Here is a 23198-nt window from a genome sequence, read left to right as displayed (position 1 = left end):
TTTGGGAAACACTTTCCCATACCTTTAGTATAGCACATTTTACCATCAATGAGATACCCACTGTTTTCACATTTGGATCTTATAATCCTCCTTATCTTTTGTGGGGTATAACACACCTCAGTTCAAATGCTTTCACCAATCCTTTAAGACCATTCCTTGGCTCCATTCGAGTCATCTAGCTTTTTGGACTTCACTAATCTGACGATTTATAAGGTCCCATGAGGTGCTAGCTCATTAGAATACAATTTCTTATATTTATGTCCTACATATAAGGACCATTTTTTCAAGTGTTACTTCGACACTTGATTATTCTTTATTCTATATGGCTACCTTTGCCCCTTAGGACTATATATTCATGTGATAAGAATACCAACTCATTCTCTAAGTACACCCCCAATCCCTTGGGTTGTTCTAGCATTTATTAAGGGTAGCCTCAACTACCATGTTAAGGACTTGTGTCCTCTTCCGTATTTAACCTCCCATGGTCATTAATTTTGGTCTCCAATTCATGAGCACTAACCTCAACTATATGAGGATAATCTTGTGACTCCTTTATTGTTTTGGAGTCTCTATATTTCCCATGATCCCAACTATAATTATTTACCACAATTATATTAGCCAGTTTGCTGAGTCAAACGCTCATCTGGATCACATTTCCAACTCTCTGAAGAAAACTTTATACTGGTCCCAAGATCCCAAAGTCGTTCCTTTATTCACCCTTTTTTATCCACCACCTTGCCTACAGGCTCACACATGAACTATAGTGGAGAGCCATGTCCTCCCAACTTGCTACTCCTCAAGGATAGACCCACTCCTCGGACTTCCTTACTATGTGACCGTATCCTTGGTCACCATACTAGAGGACTACTCCTCTTCCTTTCCACAGTCCAGGACTTTGGGACAACATTTCAGAACACTATGGCCCTACGCAAGCCTCATGGGTACTCTCCCCACCTTTCGCCTTTGGGTGCTCTAGCTATGGGCTTAAAGCAAGGTTATGTTAAGCTACACCAAGTATCCAAGTAGGTAGTGCCACCCATGCTTGGACTGGAAGCATCGACCATTCAATTTCCCAAGGGAACTAGAGCCGGCTTTTGAACACTTCACCAAGTTACCCTGCTTGTTGGTCTATATTCACTCTAGCTTTGGACTTCTCAATGGTTATCTCATCACCTAACAATTGGGCATAGCCTTTCTGGGCCAAACTAGCCTTTCTTGGCCAAACTAACTCCATTAGGGTCCAACCCCCACACTCTCCCTACTATACTTTTGGAACCCCCTACAGCCAGCCAGCCTGATCCCCCCCCCCCCCTCGGGGAATGATTGCTATTTGGACTCAGACTCGAACTTAGACTTAGTCTCGGTTTCAGTTCCATCTCGGACTCCATTTCAGGTCCATCTCGAGTCCATCTCAGACTCCATCTTGGCTCCATCTCAGACTCCATTTTGGACTCCATCTCGGGTCCATCTCGGACTCCATCTCGGACCCATCTCGGACTCAATCTCAAATCCATATTGAACTCCATCTCGGGTCCATCTCAGATTCCATCTCGGACTCCATCTTGGACTCCATCTCGAGTTCATATCAGACTCCATCTCAGGTCCATCTCAGATTCCATCTCGGACTCCATCTCGGACTCCATCACAGTCTCCATCTCGAACTCCATCTCAAGTCCATCTTGGACCCTATCTCAGACTCCATCTCAGGTCCATCTTGGACTCCATCTTGGACTCCATCTCAGACTCCTTCTTGGACTCCATCTCAGACACTTCTACGTGTCATGTGTTGGTCCTCTTGTGTCCCTTTTCTAAAGATTCACTTATTGCTCGCTTCGTGGTTGTTCCTCGAGCACTTCATTGGGAATTTCACTCCTGCTCTCGACCTTTTAAGTCGAAGATTTTAGTCCAAACGTGTTACACTTGTTTGGCTTTCACTTCGGCCACTACCACGTGGCACCCTTTTGGCTCCACTTTGGGGTTTAGGAATTTGTGTCTCACATAGGACTTATAGAGGTTGTTAGTAAGACTCCTCCAAATGGTTGGAGGTGTGGTTAAATGACTAAAGTAAAATGGAAAATTTAGTTGCTTACAATTCCAAATGAGGATGCTCATTTAATCAAGCTTTCAGTTCTTCATCGGTCACCCAAAAAAATCAAGATTTACATGCAAATGTAAAAAAAATGTTGGAAAGGGGTGTTATTCAAAAATCACAAAATCCTTAGGCATATGAACCTCATCTTGTGAAAAAACATGATAGAAGAATTTGTTTTTGCATCAACTATTGTTTATTAATCGAAGTGACGATCTTGGATGTATACCCTTTTCCTCACATTGTTAATCTCTTGAATCGTTTGGGAAGAAGTCGTTAGTTCATATATTTTAACTAGTTGATATTTTTGAATTGATTCATGATTTTTATTTTTTTTGTCACTTAGATTTGGTTATTAACTTTTTAATGAGTAAATTTGTAGTAACTAAACCACCAAATTAAATCTTGCTTCTGGGTACTGACAAGTACCGATGGCCAAAGAAAATATTCCTAAAACTACTTTTCATACATCATTTGGTTTCTACGAGTACTTAGTGATGCCATTTGGTTTAAACAATGCTTTGGTAACTTCCCAAAAGATGCTGGATAAAGTTCTTTGTGATATGCTGAAGGTGACTTTTAACTTCATCAATGATGCATTAATCTGCTCAAAGAGAATGTAGGAGAAAACATCCATGATGTTGATAAAGTGTTAGATCGGTTACGGGAAGTTAGTTTAAAGCTAAAGCATGTCAAGACCCCCAACAAGATCAAGACTAGAAAATGCAGAAGACAAAGAGAAAAGCTAGTGGAAACAAAGAAGAGGCCTTAGATTAGCATTGATTCAAATTGTGGAGAAATGGAACAAGGCTAACTTATATATACTATAGGTTGATGAAGCTCCACCACTCTTGGATCGAGGACGGCCTAAATATAGCTGAGGTCAAGGAGGCAACACAATCATCATCAGGAATGTGGCTCGAGACTCAGGATTTGTATGGGAAATTAGAGAGTCAGGAATGTCTTGAGAGTCAGGAATGTGGTTTGCATGTCAGGAATCCGGCAAGAGTCAGGCAAGAATTGGGGGATTCCTGATAGCACCCCCTCCTCAAGAACAAGTGGAATGAGGACATGAATGAGAACAAAGAGGAGGATAAAATGGGCAGTGAAGGATGGGAGATGGAGAAAAAGAATGAGGACTGGGACGAGAAGGATAGCGGTGGTGGAAGTCTTGAACAAGGTCAGGAGAATGAATCATGTTGTCCACAGGTTCCCAAATGTGTTCCACAAGTCTATAACCCTTCCAGTCGAAAATAGTAGAGTTTAGACCGTGAGATCTTGAAATCAAGGATGTCCTAAACCTCGTACTCAGACCCATCTTCAAGCTATACTAGTGGAGGCGGAGGAATGACCCAATTTGGAATAGAATTGGGAATATAAGGCTCAAGGAGAGAGGAGTGAAAAACAAGGTGAATTTGATATGAGGAGGGAAGTGCAAGGCAATAAGTGACAGGATTAATGATGGAAGTGATAGGGAAAGGACCGAGGCGTTTGAAATCAAGTTTGGGACATGGCCTGGTGGTGGAAATATTTCGCCTGAGGAGCCAGACTTTATCCCCGATATTGTAAGGGGGACAATCCTGACGATGGACATTGGCAAATGTTTTGTGAGATTCCTGAGCACGATGGAGGTAGAAGGAGATGGAGTTGTGGATTTCTTGGAGGTTTGAGACAAATTCCTTAGAGCGGGGATTTGAACAAGAGGATTCAGATGGAGAAGGAAGTGAGAGATTGAATTGAGGATTTCGGCTAGAGTTTGCAAAGAAGGGGGAAACTCAAAGAGAGGAGTGAACAGAGTTGTTATAAGAGAACTCAACAAGGGGAAGGATATCAAACTAGTTATCCTGATGATAGTTGATGAAGCACCTCAGGAATTGTTCCAACGTCTGAATCGTTTGCTCGAACTGTCCATCAGTTTAAGGATGATACACCAAAGAGAGGTTGGCCTTCACTCCAAGAAGCTGCAAGAACCGTGCCAGAAATAAGAGATGAACTGAGGTCCCCGATCCGAAACCACATCTACAGGAATCCCATGAAGTCAGAAAATTTCCCGGAATACCAGTTTTGCTATATCCTCGCCCAAAAACTCCATCGTACACAGTAGGAAGTGCGCCATCTTTGTGAAGAAATCCACCACGACTAAAATGCTGTTGAAGCCTTCAGAACTCGGAAGATCACTCAAGAAATCCATGGAGATGGATTCCCAAGGACCTGAAGGGACCAGGAGGGAACAAAGAAAACCTAAAGGAAGGTGACAAGGTACCTTATTCTGGGCGCAAGAGTCACAAGAGGTAACAAAAGCTTTGATATAGTCGTCCATGTGAGGCCACCAAAAGTCCCGTGAAACCAGCTCATAGGCTTTTGCAATGCCAAAGTGACCAGCATTTATGGCTATTATGGCACGCGATCAGGACCAACCTTTGAGCATCACCTTCAGGAACGTAAAACTGCTCCCCACGGTACAACAAGCCATCTAAGAACTCGAACTCGTCAAATCGCTGACAATCAGGAGTCACTAGGTGTCCAGCTTGAAGAAGGGGGAAAATGTCGCTGGCGAGGTCATCGAATTGAAGATCGTTTCTGATCGCATCCATCAAAGAGGAGTCCTGAGGGGCTAGGGAAATTGCCATAACTTGAAGCTGATCAGGACCGAGGATAACCTGATCCTGTTGATTGAAGGCAGGATTACCATGCCTGAGACTGAGATAGGAGCGCCTTGAAAGAGCATCAGGAAGGCCTTGAAGCTTTCCAGGTTTGTACTTGATAACAAAGTCAAACTGACTCAAAAATTGTGCCCACCTTACCTGACAACGGCTCAAAACTCGGGAAGTGGCAAAGTATTCAAGATTTTTGTAATACATCCAGACCGTTGTTTGATGGCCCGCCCCCTCCAAGAAATGATGCCATTCTCCAAAGGAATCCACGATGGCAAGGAGCTCCTTATCATGGATTTCGTAATTGATTCCCGCAAGCTGGAATTTCCGCAAATGGAAAGCAACCAGATGAAATTCTTGATCCGCTCCAAGTTGAGACAGCATAGCACCGATGGCAAAGTCGAAGGCATCAGCCTCGATGAAGAAAGGTTGTGAGGGATTAGCGTGGATCAAGACGGGAGCAAAACTGAAGGCCACCTTGAGTGTATCAAATGTCTGCTGGGTAGCAGCAAACCAAGAGAAGGGAACATCCTTGCGTGTGAGATGCGTGAGAGGAAGGACAATGTCAGAGTAGTGATCAATGAATTTGCGCTAGAAGTTGGCGAAGCCAAGGAAAACCTGAACATCTGACATTGATTGTGGAGGCTCCCATTCGAGAATAGTCTTGACTTTGGTAGAATCCATCGTGAGTGACAATGTACCCAAGGAACTCTATAGACTCCTGATCGAAGGAACATTTCTCAAGCTTCGCGTATAGGCCGTGTTCCCACAGCTTCGCCAGGACCTTGCGCACATGCTCATCGCGCTCCTCCTGAGTTTTTGAATAGATGAGGATGTCATCGAGGTAGACGATCACCATCTGATCAAAAAGACATCATTCACCATGTGTTGGAAAACTGCTGTAGCATTTGTCAAGCCAAATGGCATGACAGTGTCCCAAGGGACAGGAGCCCGAAGCGACTTGGAACAGTCCAAGAGCAACCAACATCCCAATGCCAGGACTAGTACACAAAATAGAGCCAAACGGAGTCTAGCACTATTTCGGCATACCGGTGGCCTAATGCAAGGACATAAGTACTCCACCAGCTAGCATAGAATGGAACTTGGGCTTAGACTCAAGCCGGATGCAGAACAAAGACAAGCACGCAAGCGAGAGCTAAACTATGCCTCAAGTTGGTCAGCCATGCCCAACCTACCCACTATCCCTACTATACATTTGGAACCCCCCATATCCCCCCCCCTGAGGAACACACGCTTTGGGCTTTCACCCGAAGCCTCCTTTAGTATCAGGAGTTAATCTCTGAGACAAACTCGAAACTTACTAAATATGGAATGGCGTTAGATTGCGAATTTGGACACGGGACAAACACCATTGTGTTCAAGTCAATCTCTACATTCCGTAAATATGCCAAATAAGCAAATCTGGACACTTTCCATAAATAGTATTTGGGACCGAAATGAGATTAACATAAAGGGCATGATAGCGAGGGTGTTTGGCAGACACGGTAAACTATCATGTAGCGATATTGAGGGACCAATCTCAATATGCAAGGGTTCTTATCAAGCCAGTGCAAGACAGAGCAAAAGAGAACTAACAAGCCGGGCCGAGTATGCTCAACTAAATAAACACTTAGGAATTTCTTCCTTATGCTCATCCGGCCAAGTACAGATGTTAAGCCCAGTTTACTAACACTTGAACAAGAGGGACTAATAAAGGGTCCAGCAATACTGACCTCTTGCTATCGTGGCAGTAAGGTAAGAATGTCTGTAAGGACTGGCCGACAGGTAACTTTCGATACCCGAAGTCACATTCGCGACACTCTCCCCTCCTACGGAAGATTGACATCCTCATCAATGCATACTCCAGTCTAGAATACCGCCAAGGAAACAACTCCAGAAAAAGTTCATGGTATTCACACTATGTGAGAAATGCACCAACTTAAATGAGTTAGGAGGCAACCTCTTTGTCTAACGCGGATGCGCTACCAGCTTAGACACCTTCCGACCGTCGCTGACAAGGAAATGACCAACAGAGTCAGCCACCCTTGCTGCTCTGGGTGTCACCTAGCTTACAAAAGCGTGATATGCCCCTGCCCGCAAATGGCATAGAGAGAGAAGCCAGAGAGAACCCAACCCTCTTGAGCAAAGAAACCAAACCCGTTGGTAAGGTTTAGATAGACTACTGTAAACAGGCAGTTAGAGTTGTTTACACGGTCACACCCTTTTAACAGAATAAGGATCATCGATAAAGAGGCGGGTGATGTGACCAGTTGACAGTAGCTACCCTATGACTAAAGATTTCAACATGCACACGAAATGCCGAAGCCAGTCTGCCTATACTGGCCCAAGTTCAAATATTAATAGATGGACAATATCAAAGTCATAAACAATGATATCTTAGAGATTTAATTATCAGTGAATAAATATTAGATTAAAACACAAATGTTCCAAGTAAGTTATCATCCGATAACTTAGAAGTATAGTGCAGGAACCACCAAGATCATCATAATTAGTAAACATAGGAATCACCATCTAACAAAAGTCAATAGCAAGTTTATCATCAAGGAAACTCAATGATAAAGTTTAACTATCGAAGATGGTAGACAGTATGCCAAACAACTTATGAAAGATAACTCAAAGAACATAAAGGATCATTGACTGGCAAGTAGAATACTCGCGAATATATCACCCAAAGGAAATAACATCCAAATCTATCAAAACTAACTCGAGCAACAATCAATAAAATAGAATGAATGTGGTAAGACCAACAAACACTCATTCATACCAATTATCACACTAGCTAATCTAAATAAATCCCAGTCAACAACACCAAGAAACTAAAGTTGCTTTAGCAAGTGTCATCAATATCTCACCAATATCTTAAACCCAAGAGACCAATCTAGAGCAAACCACAAAGAACATGTAGTAATGCGAAAAACCATAAGCCACCAAGGAGAACCACAAACTATCATGAAAGATCATCAATCATCCCATCAAAAAGATGTGTGCATAATCATCATTGAAGAAAGAATCCACCATTCTGAAGAACGGTAAATCATTTTATATCAACAATAATCAAGCAAACTCTTTTGATAAGAATAATTAACTATCCTAGATGATAGTCAATCATCACCAATGATTGCTAGATGCAAGAGTCAACTTCAACATCGAAGCTAATAAGTTGAAATGCATTCCCCCAACAACTTCTAACAAATGAAACAATGAGCATAAAACTCAAAGAACCAAAATCTCGAAAAAGTTTATAGCTAAGTCTTGCCTAACAACAATCACGAGTCTTACATGAACTAATTTCAATGCTAAAGAAGAAATAATGGTGCAACCCACAATATCCTCCTCAACACATCCATAAGCTAAACTTCATAATGCCAAAACTAATGACTTAGCTAATGACTCTCCATCCAATAACTTACTCCAAGTGTTAACGGATCAATCGATAAGTTATAGCAAATGAATGCTACAACCCTTTTCTAACACTTTATAGGCAAACTCTCAAGGAAACAACATACCACTCAAGTTTAGCATAATGGACCACCATTGAAATCCAGTATAATGCTACTTCATGCAAGTAGACTAGCTTCACCATCAACCACTTTGGGGTTGATCATCGTTTAACCAAGCAACTTCATAAATATATTGCTCATTACCATATAGATATGATATAGAAATCACAATGACTTGATCATCAATTGAGCAACACCACGAGAAATGTTGTATCACTACTTCAAAGGTTTATGTGATTATCAAGTGCTAACTCGATTCGACAAAATGCAACATAAATGCCACACCCCACCGATAAAGATTTACAACACTTAACACCACTAACTTTTGTTCACAACACGGACAAACTCATGCCACTCTCTTTCCGACCAAACTCAAAACTAATCCAACACTAAGCTACTCAAGGAGCAATAGCAAGGTTCCCCAAAAAAGAATTGAGCATTGCAACCCAAGTCTTTCAATAACAAGCCTAGATAAAATGGTATAGCGCTTCACCACTATCCATCCTATGACTCACCACTTGTAAGACTATCATAACCAACATGCATCAAGATAGGGACTCTTGATTGCATAATGTGAATACAAGCAATGAGTTAACACCTCATTGCAAACCATCTCTCCAAGAAAAGAAAACGATTTACGTGTTTGATCCTTTGTTCTTGATAACTCTATTTTCAGTCTCATCTTTGACTAAACCTCAAGCTTGCGTTCACACTGCCTTCAGTCCAATCCAAGAAAAAGTTTATGAGAGAGCACGGCAATGATTACTTGAATCAATAGATTAACCCCTATAGTCTTGATTGATCCACTTGTAATCATGTCTAGAAAGGATCCACTAGTGCCATGCTAAACAACTATGGTCTAACATATTTGCCACTCATAACAAACCCAAGGAAAGTTTACTTTCACTCACAGTACATGGAACAACTCACGAAACCAACGATAGGCTAACATTAATCCTGCCAACTCAAAGAGTATCCTCGAGTTGCTATGTGCCTCACTCACGAGCCCAAGCTCCAACTTGTGCAACTGGAACAACTCAATCCATCCTATGAGCCCAAGAACAAGCTCACATCATAAAGTACAACAAGGTAACTAAATCTATACCCAAGGAAATAACCCGAAGTCTTTGCACCCAAATGTGTACCCACTCGGATCATCATATTCATCTCTGCATATGCAACGAGACTAGTTGCCCAATCTCATTAGATAATACTCGCTGAGACGTATCCTCTGATACCAAATGTAGCACACATGGTTTTTACCCTTTATCCTATGGTGATTTACCATAAAATAACACCACGAAGTGAAACCTAAACCCTCTTTGTGCCATGTGACAGATGCCACGTGTCACATGCCATGTGTCCAAAGGAATGTGGTGTGAAACCCGAGGTTCAAGGCCTTGAGCCATTAAACGAAGGAACAGTGCCAAACTCCCAAACATGGAGCCAAGGAGTGTTGGAATCGGACCATGGAGCAACTCCCGAGCATATAGCCCAAGGAGCAAAGGGATAGGAGCCCAGAGTGATTTGGAACAGTCCTAGAGCAACCAGCATCCCAATGCCAGGACCAGCACGCAAAACGAAGCCAAATGGAGTCTGGCATTATTTCAGTATACCGGTGGCCTAACACAAAGACATAGGTACTCCACCAGCTAGCATAGAATGGAACTTGGGCTTAGACCCAAGCCGGATGCAGAACAAGGACAGGCACGCAAGCGAGAGCTAGACTATGCCTCAGGTTGGTCGGCCATGCCCAACCTACCCACTATCCCTACTATACATTTGGAACCCCCCATAGCCCCCCTCCCCCCCCTTGAGGAACACACGCTTTGGGCTTTCACCCTAAGCCTCCCTTAGTATCAGGAGTTAGTCTCTAAGACAAACTCGAAACTTACTAAATATGGAATGGCGCTAGATTGCAAATTTGGACACGGGACGAACACCATTGTGTTCAGGTCAATCTCTACATTCCGTAGATATGCCAAATAAGCAAATCTGGACACTTTCCATAAATAGCATTTGAGACCGAAATAAGACTAACATAAAGGGCATGATAGCGAGGGTGTTTGGCAGACACGGTAAACTATCATGTAGCAATATTGAGGGACCAATCTCAATACGCGAGGGTTCTTGTCAAGCCAGTGCAAGACAGAGCAAAAGAGAACTAACAAGCCGGGCCGAGTATGCTCAACTAAATAAACACTTAGGAATTTCTTCCTTATGCTCATCCGGCCAAGTACAGATGTTAAACTCAATTTACTAACACTTGAACAAAAGGGACTAATAAAGGGTCTAGCAATACCGACCTCTTGCCATCGTGGCAGTAAGGTAAGAATGTCCGTAAGGACTGGCTGATAGGTAACTTTCGATACCCGAAATCACATTCGCGACACCACCACTCTTGGATCGAGGACAATCTAAATATAGCTAAGGTCGAGGAGGTGCCACATCATCATCAGGAATGTGGCTCAAGACTTAGGAATCATACGGGAAATCAAAGAGTCAGGAATAGGGAAGTGTCTCAAGAGTCAGGAATATGGTCTGCAAGTCAGGAATCTGGTGAGAGTTAGGAATGTGGCAAGAATTGGGGATTCCTGACAAACCGGTGTTTGGGTCCAAGTACATGACTTATCTTGGATATTGTATTTCTCGTGAAGGTTTATAAGTTGATCATAACAAACTTATGGCTGTTCTAAAATTCTTTATTCTGAAGTGTGTAAATGATGAGTAGTACTTCCTGGGCAAAGTACAATATCTCAGTCATTTCGTTGATCATCTTTTTTATCTCACTGCACTGTTGCAAACATTGCTTAAGTCATCAATGTCATTTTTCATTTTGTTTGTAGATTGTGAGTGGGCGTTTACGGATTTTAAAAAGTTATTGACGACTCCTTTAGTTTTGGCATATCCTAATTACATTCGACCTTTCATTTTCCATGTGAATGCTTTTGATATTAATTTTGGAGGTGTGTTGATGCAAGAGAGCCCAAGTGTGTCATGGCCCCTTTCCTTTCATATTTGAACCTTTATAGATTATCTTTTGAGTCGTTCCTTTTAGTTGCTTACAGAACTACTCCACAATAGATGAGTGTTTAGCAATAATTTAGGGTTTCAGGAAACTTCATATATATCTACATAGTTCTCAGATATTACTATATTTCTAAGTTAAGTTTTTTACTTTTATATATGTTTGTCAAAATATGATTATGTGCAAAACATAAACAAGTTTCCCTTTACTAATTCTATTATATCTTCTAAATATTCAAGAAGAGCACAATTTTGCTGTGAGTATAGAGGTAGAAGTATGATAAATTTCCAACTTTTCACAAAAGCTTATCTAGCACTAATTAATCATTTTAAAAATAATCACAAATCCTCTTAACTTATAATGAGAATAGAGGAAGATTAACCTTTAGAATGACGATAGGCAAAGTACATTCATTTACCAATGATGATATAGGAGAAGCATTTAATGGTATATGGCATTATTGTCTTAAAAATGGGTTAAAAGGTAGCTTTGTTTATTTAATTGATGGTTCTTTGAGGTTAAAGTAGAATATACATAAAATTTGAACCAACATGCTTTCAAGTTTATGCCCATAATCTGACCTTTATCTATCAAATATATTTGATATTTTAGCTTAAAATACCTCTATTTTAAATTATTTATGAAATATAAAATAGATAACTCCTTTTTTTCTAAATATTTAAATCTGAACACTAGAAGTGAATAGTGATGTCAATTACACATAAGGGGCATTTAATCTAGACATGCATGTTTCCACACACCATTGTTAGAGCCACATGGGTGTATAACCACATAGCTTAAATTGCATTCTTCTAGTTCAGGATTTTTGGTTTTCTTTGCTATTGAAAGCCATCTCAAAGGTTTGTTCTAGGAGCTCTCTTTCTTCAAAGAATTAGACTAAGGGCCTAACTTCTCTTCACATGGTATTAGAGTTTAATACAAAATTTTGACAAAAATAATTATAAACAATTAAAGAGAATGATTCAAAGAATTATTCATAAAAGGCCTATAAACAAAAGTAAACCTTTTTTTCTAATCTATTAAAGGTTTTGAAATACTTAAAATTAAATATTCTTTAAGTTTAAATAATATTAGGCTTGATGACCTCCTGGGAAGTCTAAAATTAAGATAGGATGGCAAAGTTTCCAAGGTGGGGACTCTTGGAATGAAAAAATGCCCTTCTTTATAACAACATTGATCAATATAATGAGTGGTAAAATGATGATATCAATCAATACAAATTGTAAGATCTAGATGCCAGGGCAATTAGAGCTTTAAGAGGAGGCTTTAGCCCAAGAGATTCTAGCCATGTTATAGATCAAGAGTTTAATGTTATCTTTTTTAACTTGTGCCATGAAATTTCATTTTCAATATATCAAGAAAATTCCCAACATCACCCAGTAGCAGATTTTTGCTGAACAAGAAGACCATTGTAGGCAAAGGCAATACTGCTGAGCAGGAAGGGATTGCCATTATGACTTGTGACAATCAACAAACACAAGAAGGGCACTCATTATTTTTAATCAACTTAGAAACAAGCATTCCAACAACACAGAGGAAAAACCATGCAAAACGTAGGCACCTAAGCAAGGATTGTCCTATGAAGAAGCAATGCTGAGAGGCAAAGTTGAAAGTTAGATGTGGATCTTCCTTCAGTGTGGCACCACATTTAAGAGTCAATGCCGAGACAATGGTAATGGTGAAGACTCTTCTGCTGCATCCAACAGCTTGTTATGGATGGCTCAAGGAGTAGACTTGGACACCACTAGCCTTCTTTGGCTAGATTTAGCAGTAACGAATCACTGAACTTTCAACCATGAGCTATTTTTGGAGTTGAGCAATGGGTAATAGCTTATTAACAGTTGAAGGTGTAGACACAATTCAAGTGTGACTTCTAACAGGCTTTGTGGTTCCAATCAATGACAGAGTAGCACAAGAGGCGAGTTGGCTTCATGACCTTGTAGCAAGTATGCAACTGAGGTAACATGGACCTACGGTAATTCTTTCAGATAATTCTTTGCTGTTGCTTGCTCTAGGAGTGTTTAGCTTCTCTTCACAACCATGACGTGATAGCTACAAAACTCAAATCAAGAGAAAGCTTCTCTTCTCTTCTTCTCTCTTTTGCAAAGCACACAAGCTCTTCTGGCCAAATCCTTTGACATTGCCAGGGAAACCATACATAGCAGATGATTTGACACCTGAGCCTCTTTATAAAGTTCCCAGATACTGCCACGAGCATAGGTCCCTTGCTCATGCGCACCACTAAGGCAAAGAGATCCACAAACAGGCTTCCAGGAGCAAGCTGCAGCTCTTGTACTGGTAGTAGCTTTGGAGCTCCGGAAGAGAATGCCAAACCGAGATGTGGTCTCCCGGGCGTCTGCGATCTCAGCTCGGCGATGGAGAGCGACCTTTGCTGCTTGTCCCGGATGCGGAGCCTTCGTCGCCGTATTGAAAGCTTGTACCGCTCTAGCGACGTTCGGCAAGGTGGTGAAATGACTTCAAAGAGCTCGAAGGTTGTCTCGGACACCATATTCCTGCTCGTCATTCTTGTCGAAGACCCAGTGACCGTCGGTCATACTTCTGGTGATATCCGAGCTTCGGCTATGAAGAACAGTGGCAGTATAGCTCGAGTTCTTCTCAGCTTTTCTCTCCATTCTCACGGCTGCCACTCGAACTTACTCTCGCTCAGAAGTTTGGCATCTCCTCCAGCTATCTTGGTGTCTCACAGCCGACTATATTCCCGAAAAGCACCAGGCTCGACGCATCAGCTCTCCCCTCCAGGCGCTCCAGGGACTGGAAAGCAAGGCGGGCAACTTCTACGTTGTTCCACTTGTGACAAGCACCCAGCACAGTCTTCCAAGTCACAGCGTTTGCTTCAAACGGCATCGTGGTCGCCACCTTCACTGCCTCGTCCAGACGATTTGCCCGTCCCAGCATGTCCACCACGCAATTGTAGTGACCAACGTCGGGAGCGATGCCAAATCTCGGCACCATCGTCTCGAGCAGGAGCTTCCCTTGGTCGGCCAGCCCGGCATGGCTGCAAGCCGTGAGAACCGACGCGAGAGTTATCCCATCCGGCTGGATGCGTTGCTGCTGCATTGCCTGGAAGAGATCAAACACCCTGCGGCTATCTCCCTGGCGGCTGTATCCCGAGATGAGAGCACTCCAAGTCACCAAGTTCCTCGTTGATCCTTCCATAGAGTCGAAGACGCCCTGTGCCTCAACCGGACTGCCACACTTCCCGTAGAAGTCTATCAGCGCGTTGGCCACAAACGTATCACTCTCGGCACGGTGTCTACGAACGTCGTCGTGGATCCTTCGACCAGCTTCGAGTGCTGCCAAGCTCCCGCAAGCCGTCAGTGCTGCTAGAAACGTCCGGCCGTCCGGAGCACAGCCTTGGTTCTCCATCCCCCGGTATAGCTCCACCGCGAGCTCGGGCTCACCGTTCTCGGCGTATCCCCGGATGAGAGCGTTCCAGGCCACCAAGTCGTGCTGTGGCATCCTGTCGAAGATCTGGCGAGCGTCCAGCATGCTTCCACAGCTCGAGTACGTATCAACCAGCGTGCTCACTACGTATCCGTGAGAGTCGAGGTTACTTTTGGAAGCTTGGCAGTGGATAACCATCCCGGTCTTCAGAGAGCCCAGCTTCACAAGTTTTCCATCGACCACCTTGCCTTGTTCCTTCGCTGCGATGCCTGTGCAGGCCATCAGTGCCGAGACGAAAGCCCGATCGTCTGGAGCACAGTTCCTCCGCTGCCTCATCTCTCGAAAAAGCTGGAGAGCAAGCTCGTTCTCCCCGTTTTCCACGCATCCCATCAGCAAGGAGTTCCACGAGACGGCATTGGGACGATTGATCCTGTCGAAGACCGCACCAGCTTCGCTCAGGCAGCCACACTTGGCGTACATGTCCACCAGCGAGCTCGCTACGTAGACATCCTTCTCAAATCCCATCTCCGCGGCATGGGAATGAATCGCCACTCCTTTCATTCCTGCGAGCTTTCGTTTGGATCCATGATCCTTCACTGCCAAACGACCACAGGCCATGAGCACAGCGACAAAAGTTCTCGAGTTTGGAAAGCAGCAACTCACAACTTGCATGTGTTCGAAGAGCTCCAGAGCTAACTCCGGATCGTTGTTTTGCACGTATCCTCCAATCAATCCAGTCCAGGACACCACATCGTGTAGCGGCATTCTATCAAACACCCTCCGCAGATCCATCACGCTGCCACACTTCGCGTACATCTCAATCAGCGAGCTTGCCAAGAACAAATCAAATGAGAACGCACGACACTTCGCTACTTTAGAATGAATAGCCATACCTTTCTCCAGAGAGACAACCTTGACGATCATCCCATGGAAATCCTTCGAGCATCCCTCTCGCTCTGCCAAACTCGAGCACGCCACCACCGCCGAGAGAAACGCCCGCCCATCCGGCCGGCAATCCATCCTCTCAAACAGCTCCAGAGCCAGCTCCGGCAAGCCATTCGTGCCGTACCCCAGGATCAACGCCGTCCAGGGCACCGCATTCTTGAAAGGAATGGCATCAAAGACCTTGCGGGCATCCGGCATGCTCCCGGATCTGGCGTACATGGCAATGAGACTGCTGGCGACCCTGATGCTGGCGAGACTTCCAGATTTCGCTGCCTGATCGTGCAATCGCTTGCCGCGATCGATATCGCGGCATTCCCGGAGCGCCCCAAGCAATGCCACCATAGTATTCCTGCTCACCGCCATAACTCTGCTCATAAACCCTAAATCCTTATTTCCTATGGAGAAGAATAAAGGAGGAGGATAAATTTTAACCATAGGAGTGTAATGATAATAATAGTATTAAACAGAATGTATGGTCCATTTGACAGAGTCCGTTTAATCCTCGGCCGAGCCCTAAAGCGAGGGAAGAAGTAGCGGCCATTAGGGTTTGAGTTTGGGGAAAGAATCCCAGTTTAGGGGTTTAGGTCGGAGCACTCCAGCTCGTTCGCCGTCGGCCGGCGCCGCGTCTGTCATCGAATCGAGGTAAGCAGCGCCATCGTCTAGCAATGTCGCGGCGATCGACCGTATTTTCGTGTTTTCCCTCCACAGGAATGGCGCTGGAGGTCACGCCGATTCTTCTCAATGCGCAGTCCGCCGATAAGGATGTGCGCAAGTTCGCCGAGGACAATCTCAAGCAGTTTGAGGAGCAAAATCTGCCGCTGTTCCTCGTCTCCCTCTCGATCGAGCTCGCCAACAGCGCCAAGCCGGCAGAGAGCCGCCGGCTAGCGGGCCTGATCCTCAAGAACTCGCTCGATGCCAAGGATGCGCAGAGAAAGCACGAGCTGGCCCAAAAGTGGCTGGCTCTCGACGCCGCCGCCAAGGCACAGATCAAGGCGAGCCTGATGGAATCGCTCGCGGCGCCAGTGCTGGATGCGAGCCACACCGCTGCCCAGGTGATTGCCAAGGTGGCTGCGATCGAGATCCCTCAGCAGCAGTGGCCGGAGCTGATTGGATTGCTGCTCAGCAACATGCGAAGTGGGTCTGCCGAGCTCAAGAAGGTGACGCTAGAGGCGCTGGGATACGTGTGTGAGGAGGTCTCGGCAAACGTTCTTGCTCAAGAACAAGTGAATTCCATCCTCACGGCCGTCGTCCAGGGGATGAACAACAACGAGCCCAACACCGAGGTCCGTCTCTCGGCCACCCGGGCTCTATGCAACGCGCTCGACTTCGCCCAGACCAACTTTGAGAACGACGTGGAGAGGGACTATATCATGAGGATGGTGTTCGAGGCGGCCGTGTCCCCGGACGAGAGAGTGAGGCAGGCAGCGTTCGAGTGCCTGGTTTCCATCGCGTCGACGTACTACGAGAAGCTCCAGCCTTACATGCAGAACATCTTCACGGTGACTTCCAAGGCTGTCAAGGAGGACAAGGAGCCAGTAGCATTGCAAGCGATCGAGTTTTGGAGCGCGATATGTGACGAGGAGATTGAGATACAGGAGGAGATTACCTCGGGATATAGCGGAGACTCGGAGGTCCCTTACTTCCAGTTTATCAAGAAGGCTCTTACGTACCTGGTGCCGCTGCTGCTGGAAACGATGACCAAGCAAGAGGAGGACCAGGACGTGGACGAGGACGTTTGGAATCTATCCATGGCTGGAGGGACTTGCCTGGGTCTGGTAGCCAGGACGGTGGAAGACGACATCGTCCCGCTGGTGATGCCTTTTATCCAGGACAACATTGTCAAACCCGACTGGAGGTGTAGAGAAGCTGCTACTTATGCCTTTGGCTCCATTCTCGAGGGTCCTTCCCTGGAAAAGCTTGCCCCACTGGTGAATGCGGCCCTCGGGTTCCTGCTCAACGCTCTGAAGGACGAGAACAGCAGCGTCAAGGACACTACGGCCTGGACTCTCGGACGCATTTTTGAGTTTCTCCACGGGCCGGGCGTGGATAAGTCGGTCATCACTACGGAGTCTCTGCCTCACATACTCTCCTGCCTTTTGGAGAGCCTCAAGGATACTCCGAACGTTGCAGAGAGAACTTGTGGCGCGCTCTACTTCTTGGCACAAGGCTACGAAGAAATGCGGGGCCAACCCTCACCACTGTCTCCATTCTACCAGCAGATTGTAGAGGGTCTCATCCACACAGCCGACAGGGAAGATGCCAGTGACTCCCGTCTCCGGTTCTCAGCTTACGAAACTCTCAACGAGGTGGTGAGGTGCTCCACAGAAGAAACTGCCACCATCGTAATGCAGCTGATGCCGATCATCATGCAAAAACTCGACAGCACGTTTCAGATGCAAGTGGTGTCGTCGGATGATCGGGAAAAGCAAGGCGAGGTTCAAGCACTCCTCTGCGGAGTCCTGCAAGTCATCATCCAGAAGCTGAGCGCAGCGGAGTCGACGAAAGTCACGGTGATTCAGTTTGCCGACCAGATTATGGGCCTGTTTTTGAAGGTGTTCGCGTGCCGCAGTGCCACAGTCCACGAAGAAGCTATGCTGGCAATCGGGGCCGTTGCTTATGCTACCGGAAGCCAGTTCGAGAAGTACATGTCCGAGTTCTATCGATACTTGGAGATGGGATTACAGAACTATGAGGAGTATCAAGTGTGTGCTATCACTGTTGGAGTGGTTGGAGATATCTGCCGAGCTTTGGAAGAGAAGGTTCTACCATACTGCGACGGGATCATGACACAGCTCCTGAAAGATCTCTCCAGCAACCAGCTCCACCGCTCCGTGAAGCCGCCAATCTTCTCGTGCTTTGGTGACATTGCTCTCGCGATTGGAGAGCACTTCGAGAAGTACCTCATGTATGCGTTGCCGATGCTCCAAGGCGCTGCGGAAGTCACTGCTCAGCAGGCTCTTCAAGACCCCGAGATGATCGATTACAACAACCAGTTGCGTACAGGAATTTTGGAGGCCTACTCTGGGATTCTACAGGGCTTCAAGGCGACAAAGCCCGATCTGATGCTGCAGTCTGGAACGCACGTCTTGCAGTTCATCGAGACGATTTATCGGGACGAGGACAGGTAACTTTGCTTTCTCTTTTCGTCTTTGAAACTCATGCTTGTTTTTGTTGTGTCACAGAGACGAGGTGGTGAGCAAAGCTGCTGTTGGTGTTCTGGGTGACTTAGCCGATACACTGGGCACTCCAGCAGCGGGGATGTTTCGCCAAATCACATTCTACAAGGATTTCCTGGACATGGTACAAATGATGGACGATGCGCCACTAAAGGAGACTGCAGCCTGGGCTATGGCGACCATCAACAGGATCCTCTCGACATAAGAAATCCATCCACGGTTTTGAGATCAGCACAGCGGTCACACACAGGTTCCGTTTTAGTTGGTTTTTTTTTTCTTTCGTCCTTTTTTCTTCTGGACTTTCGTGCATTTGCTCTGTTTTGCCTAGTGGAAGGCAAGGCAGGGGGGAGATATTGCTCGGCCTTCTCGGGGAAGAAAGGCCCTGCAAGAGAAAAAAGAAGAATTTGAGAGCTGCGTTCGCTGGAGCGGAGGCCGCTTGCCAGATCCTAGTTTGGTTGCTGCGAATTTGAGCAGTAGCGATTTTCTAGAGAAGAAGAAACGAGTGAGCGTCTTCCTCGTTTTCTTTGTGTACATGGTAGGCGTTTCGCCTCGCCAGAAAGAAAAGAGTCTTTCCCTCCGCCATGAAAGTTTGGCGGGGGAGTTTCATATTTTAAATTTTGGTTTTCCCGCCCAGCCCTAGGCTGGCTTGGTTAGGTTTAATGGCGTGGGGTCAAGTCACTGCTACCGTCTATGGGCTCATCCGGGATTCCAAGCACGCCGATGCGATCAAGTGAGTGGCGCCTGGAGATTTCGTGGATTTTGTGATCACGAGCTTCGATTTGATGCAGATTTCTTGAGGAGCAGCTGTGGCTGTTCCCGGAGAATCAAGCCGCGCTGTCGCTGCTGGGGTATTGTCACTATGTTCTTGGGGATTTCCACGCTGCGTCCTCAATGTAGGCGTTGCTGCGTCCGCATTGCGTGATTCTTGGCTCTGATCGTGTGCATTTTGTCATGCAGGTACCAGAAGCTGACGAAAATTTGCCCCAACCAAGAGAACTATCGCTTGTATCACGCTCAATCGCTCTACAAGGTATTTAAAGTTTTTATTTCTTTTTCTAGCGAGAAAAGCGTAATTTTTCTTCTAGGCCGGGATGCTTTGTGAAGCTGGAAAAGTGTGCCTCTCGCTGGAAGGAATGCAGCGTAGAGTTTTGGGATTGCAGGCTTGCATTCGATACGAGGAGGGAGATATTGCTGGTACTTCTTTCTTTATTTTTTTTTATCCCCCTGCATCCTTTTACTTTTCAGGTAGTCGAATGATACTGGAGGAACAATCTCGCGATGATATGGACGCTGCTGTTAATCTCGGATGCTGCCTTTACAAGGTATACTTTGAGGCATTCAAGGCATACTTTGTAACATTCTCTTGACTTCAGGAAGGAAGCTATCAAGAAGCGTATTCCAAGTTTACTGATGCAATAAACGCATTTGGTTTTCAGGCAAGCACCTTTCCTAAGTTCTCTCTGATAACTTAGTGAGAGATTTCAGCCCGAGCTGGCCTACAACAGAGCTGTTTGTCTCTACCGTCTAAAGCATTACGGTCCAGGTAATGTTATTCTTCGACAATCAATGAACGAATTTTCTTTACGTTAGTTTGCAGCTCTTAGTGTTCTTGCAGAAATTATTGAACATGGAGTGCGACAATATCCCGAACTCAGCATTGGTAGGTATGCTCTTTGTCACCACATTAGTTGCTTTTGCATATATTCTAGACTATACATTTTCTGTTTGTAAAGCCACGTAGAGGGCATTGAGCTATGTAGCGTTGGAAACAGCCCAGCGCTCAAAGAATCTGCATTAGTCGAAGCTTTCAACTTGAAGGTCCGATCAAAATTCTTTTTGACTCACTTGATTCGGTTCTTTGTTTAGGCTGCCATTGACTACGCTAATGGAAATTTGGAGGCCGCAAAGGAAAACCTCACTGACATGCCACCACGTGCAGAAGAAGAGTTAGACTCGGTACATTCTGATACTTTCGCTAAGTTGTTTATTTTTGTTTTTTCTTTCCTCAGGTCACGCTTCACAATCAAGCCCTGATGAATATGGAAGTTGATCCTACTGCAGGCTTCCGTAAACTTAATTTTTTGTTGCAGGTAGATATTTTTATTCTTTTATGATTATTCTGACCACTCGCTATAGAATCCTCCATTTCCTTCAGAGACATTGGCTAATCTACTTCTGCTGTATTGTAAACCTTCCCATGGATTCTACGACCTTGCTGCTGATGTAATGGCAGAGCATGCGGAAGTTATCTTCAAGTATCTATCTCAGGTACGCTTGAAGCACATAAACTTCACAAGCATTAGTCTTTTTACATCTAATATTATGCAGGACCTCTACGACTTTATTAACTGCATCATTTTGACAAAGACGTCACCGGAGGTTGTTCAATTATTGTTAGTTGTGATGTTGTTGAGCTAAGCTTGACTATTGGACAGGATGCATATCAAAAGATGAATGAGCTGGCAAATCGTTATAGTGAAACCATGCGCAGGCTCACCAAACAAATCCAGGATTCTTGTCTTTCTCGCGATCAGGAGGGCCACAAGAAGGCTTTGGCAGAGTATGAAGACTGTCTTGAGGTAAGATGTTCGTAATGTTTTGTCTTTTGCTTTTCGAGCATCGGCTCTTCTATAGTATTATATACCTATCATCATGGCAATTGCAAAGCTTTTCTGGGACAAAGAAAATTACGTGCAAGTAGAGCGTATTTTCCACCAGTCAGCAGACTTGTGTTCGGATCATCCTGTTTGGCGACTGAATGTCGCTCACACTTTCTTTATGCAGGTGAGCTAATCGTATTTGCTATCTATGCTTATTGTGCATCTAACAGGATAATCGCTACAAAGAAGCAATCCATTACTATGAACCAATTGTAAAGAAAGCGGGAGATGACATTCTCAGTGTCACAGCAATTGTGCTCGCGAATCTCTGCGTTTCATACATTATGACCAGCCAGGTACTTTAAACAAATAGTACGACGAAATTGTAATATATTGGTCTTTAGCAGAATGAAGAGGCCGAAGATTTGATGCGAAAGATTGAAAAAGAGGAAGAGAGAGCGCACTACGAGGTTTGCCATTTATATATAACTTAAGGGGCTACTAGTGGTTTTAATTCTGTGTTCCTTTTCTAGAATCCAGACAAGCAGGAATTGCATTTATGCATTGTAAACCTTGTGATCGGTACCCTCTACTGCGCAAAACAAAACTTCGAGTTCGGTATTAGCCGTATCATCAGAAGTCTGGAGCCTTATGGGAAAAAGCTGGAAGCAGACACGTGGTTTTATGCAAAGCGTTGCTTTCTTGCATTGGTTGATAGCCTTGCGAAACAGATGATCGTGGTAAGCAACAAAAGACGAGGCACGGATTCATGAAATCTAATCTCAAGCTTGCGTGATGCAGTTGAAGGATGCGACATACGCCGACATAGACGACTTTCTTGATGCTGCGGACAGCCAAGGCAAGACTGTCTACACATCCGTGGAGAGTCCCGGCGAGGGCCAGAACTCCAACACGGTCTCCAGAGAAGCCAGGCTGCTCAAGAGGATGTTTCTGAAGATTAGAGAATGAGGTATGTCCGTCCATTCAGCTTGCTAGTTTCTAAGATAACTTCATTACAGGTAGGCATGGCTTGCAAGCCTTGGTGTTGCAAAAACTTCAAGTGGAACCTTTCGTCTAACCGCCACTCCTTCCGAGATCTCGTCCATGCTCAGCTCCTTGCCACTGACCTTCCACTCGAACCCATGGACGAGACGAGCAAGTGTACGAAACCATGGGGCTACGCCAAGAGACAATCCGGAACAGATCCTTCGACCAGATCCAAAAGGCAGCAGCTCAAAGTTCTTGAGGTTGACGATCTCACTAGCCAAAGATGGTTGCCACTGCTTGTGAGGTAGGGTTCGCGGAGAGATTCTTCGTTCGCGGCGGCAGCTCTCCTCTGGCGACAATGTCGCTGCCGCTGAAGCGCCGCGCGGAGGCGCTTGAGGATGATTTAGGCCCTACGCCTCTCCGTGATGCTCTTGCGGGTTTGTATTCTGGGCGAGACCCAAGCTTCCTGTGGGATCCATCTGGAGTATCCGCCCTACGACGAATTTCGACACGAACCTTAGAGCCCAATACAAGTACGTAGGGAGGGAGGGTGCAGAGAGGCTGTATGGTGCGATGACGAGCATGAGAGCTAGGCAACATATGCAGGTTTTAGGTGCCAAAGGTACTGGGAAGAGCACAGTGATATCCACCATCTCTGGCTACCTCATTGGCTCTCAGATGATGAGTGTAGTTTATATCTCCGTGCTGCGCTACATTGCGGAACCTGTTTTGGTCCTCAGGGAAGCCTTGATCGTGGCATCACTCTCCTCAA

At 45.1% G+C, this 23198-nt stretch overlaps 3 protein-coding genes across 5 annotated transcripts; 2 read left to right on the top strand and 1 right to left on the bottom strand.

The window, feature by feature from the left end:
* Positions 1-13327: 13327 nt before the first annotated feature.
* Positions 13328-15682, bottom strand: LOC112341090 (pentatricopeptide repeat-containing protein At2g34400-like). Of its 3 annotated transcripts, none has more exons than XM_024660586.1 (3): positions 15612-15682; positions 15382-15547; positions 13328-15314 (listed from the first exon to the last, which is right to left on the bottom strand). In XM_024660586.1, exon 3 carries the CDS (start codon positions 15277-15279, stop codon positions 14002-14004), a length of 1278 nt encoding a protein of 425 aa, XP_024516354.1. In that variant the 5' UTR covers positions 15280-15314; positions 15382-15547; positions 15612-15682; the 3' UTR covers positions 13328-14001. The 3 variants fall into 3 exon arrangements, with proteins under 3 accessions (XP_024516354.1, XP_024516357.1, XP_024516355.1); XM_024660589.1 differs by having other exon boundaries at positions 15382-15514; positions 15612-15644; XM_024660587.1 differs by having other exon boundaries at positions 15382-15534; positions 15612-15642.
* Positions 15683-16181: 499 nt separating this feature from the next.
* LOC9662570 (importin subunit beta-1) lies at positions 16182-19445 on the top strand. The gene is made up of 3 exons (XM_002986679.2): positions 16182-16305; positions 16372-18787; positions 18846-19445. Exons 2-3 carry the CDS (start codon positions 16374-16376, stop codon positions 19042-19044), a joined length of 2613 nt encoding a protein of 870 aa, XP_002986725.1. The 5' UTR covers positions 16182-16305; positions 16372-16373; the 3' UTR covers positions 19045-19445.
* A 49-nt stretch (positions 19446-19494) lies between these two features.
* LOC9660424 (tetratricopeptide repeat protein 30A) lies at positions 19495-23198 on the top strand. Its single transcript, XM_024660530.1, has 19 exons — positions 19495-19569; positions 19628-19732; positions 19797-19869; positions 19925-20033; positions 20085-20161; positions 20213-20275; positions 20325-20382; positions 20437-20503; positions 20573-20657; positions 20706-20795; positions 20849-20929; positions 20976-21107; positions 21168-21218; positions 21275-21418; positions 21474-21623; positions 21670-21795; positions 21847-21909; positions 21973-22179; positions 22241-23198. The coding sequence occupies exons 1-19, from the start codon at positions 19499-19501 to the stop codon at positions 22406-22408; spliced, it is 1920 nt and encodes a 639-aa protein (XP_024516298.1). The 5' UTR covers positions 19495-19498; the 3' UTR covers positions 22409-23198.

Source organism: Selaginella moellendorffii, unplaced genomic scaffold (genome assembly GCF_000143415.4).
Source record: "Selaginella moellendorffii unplaced genomic scaffold, v1.0 SELMOscaffold_75, whole genome shotgun sequence".
Taxonomy (NCBI): Eukaryota; Viridiplantae; Streptophyta; class Lycopodiopsida; order Selaginellales; family Selaginellaceae; genus Selaginella; species Selaginella moellendorffii.
Note: the sequence above shows the minus strand (reverse complement) of the source record. Positions and strands in the feature narration are given on the sequence as shown.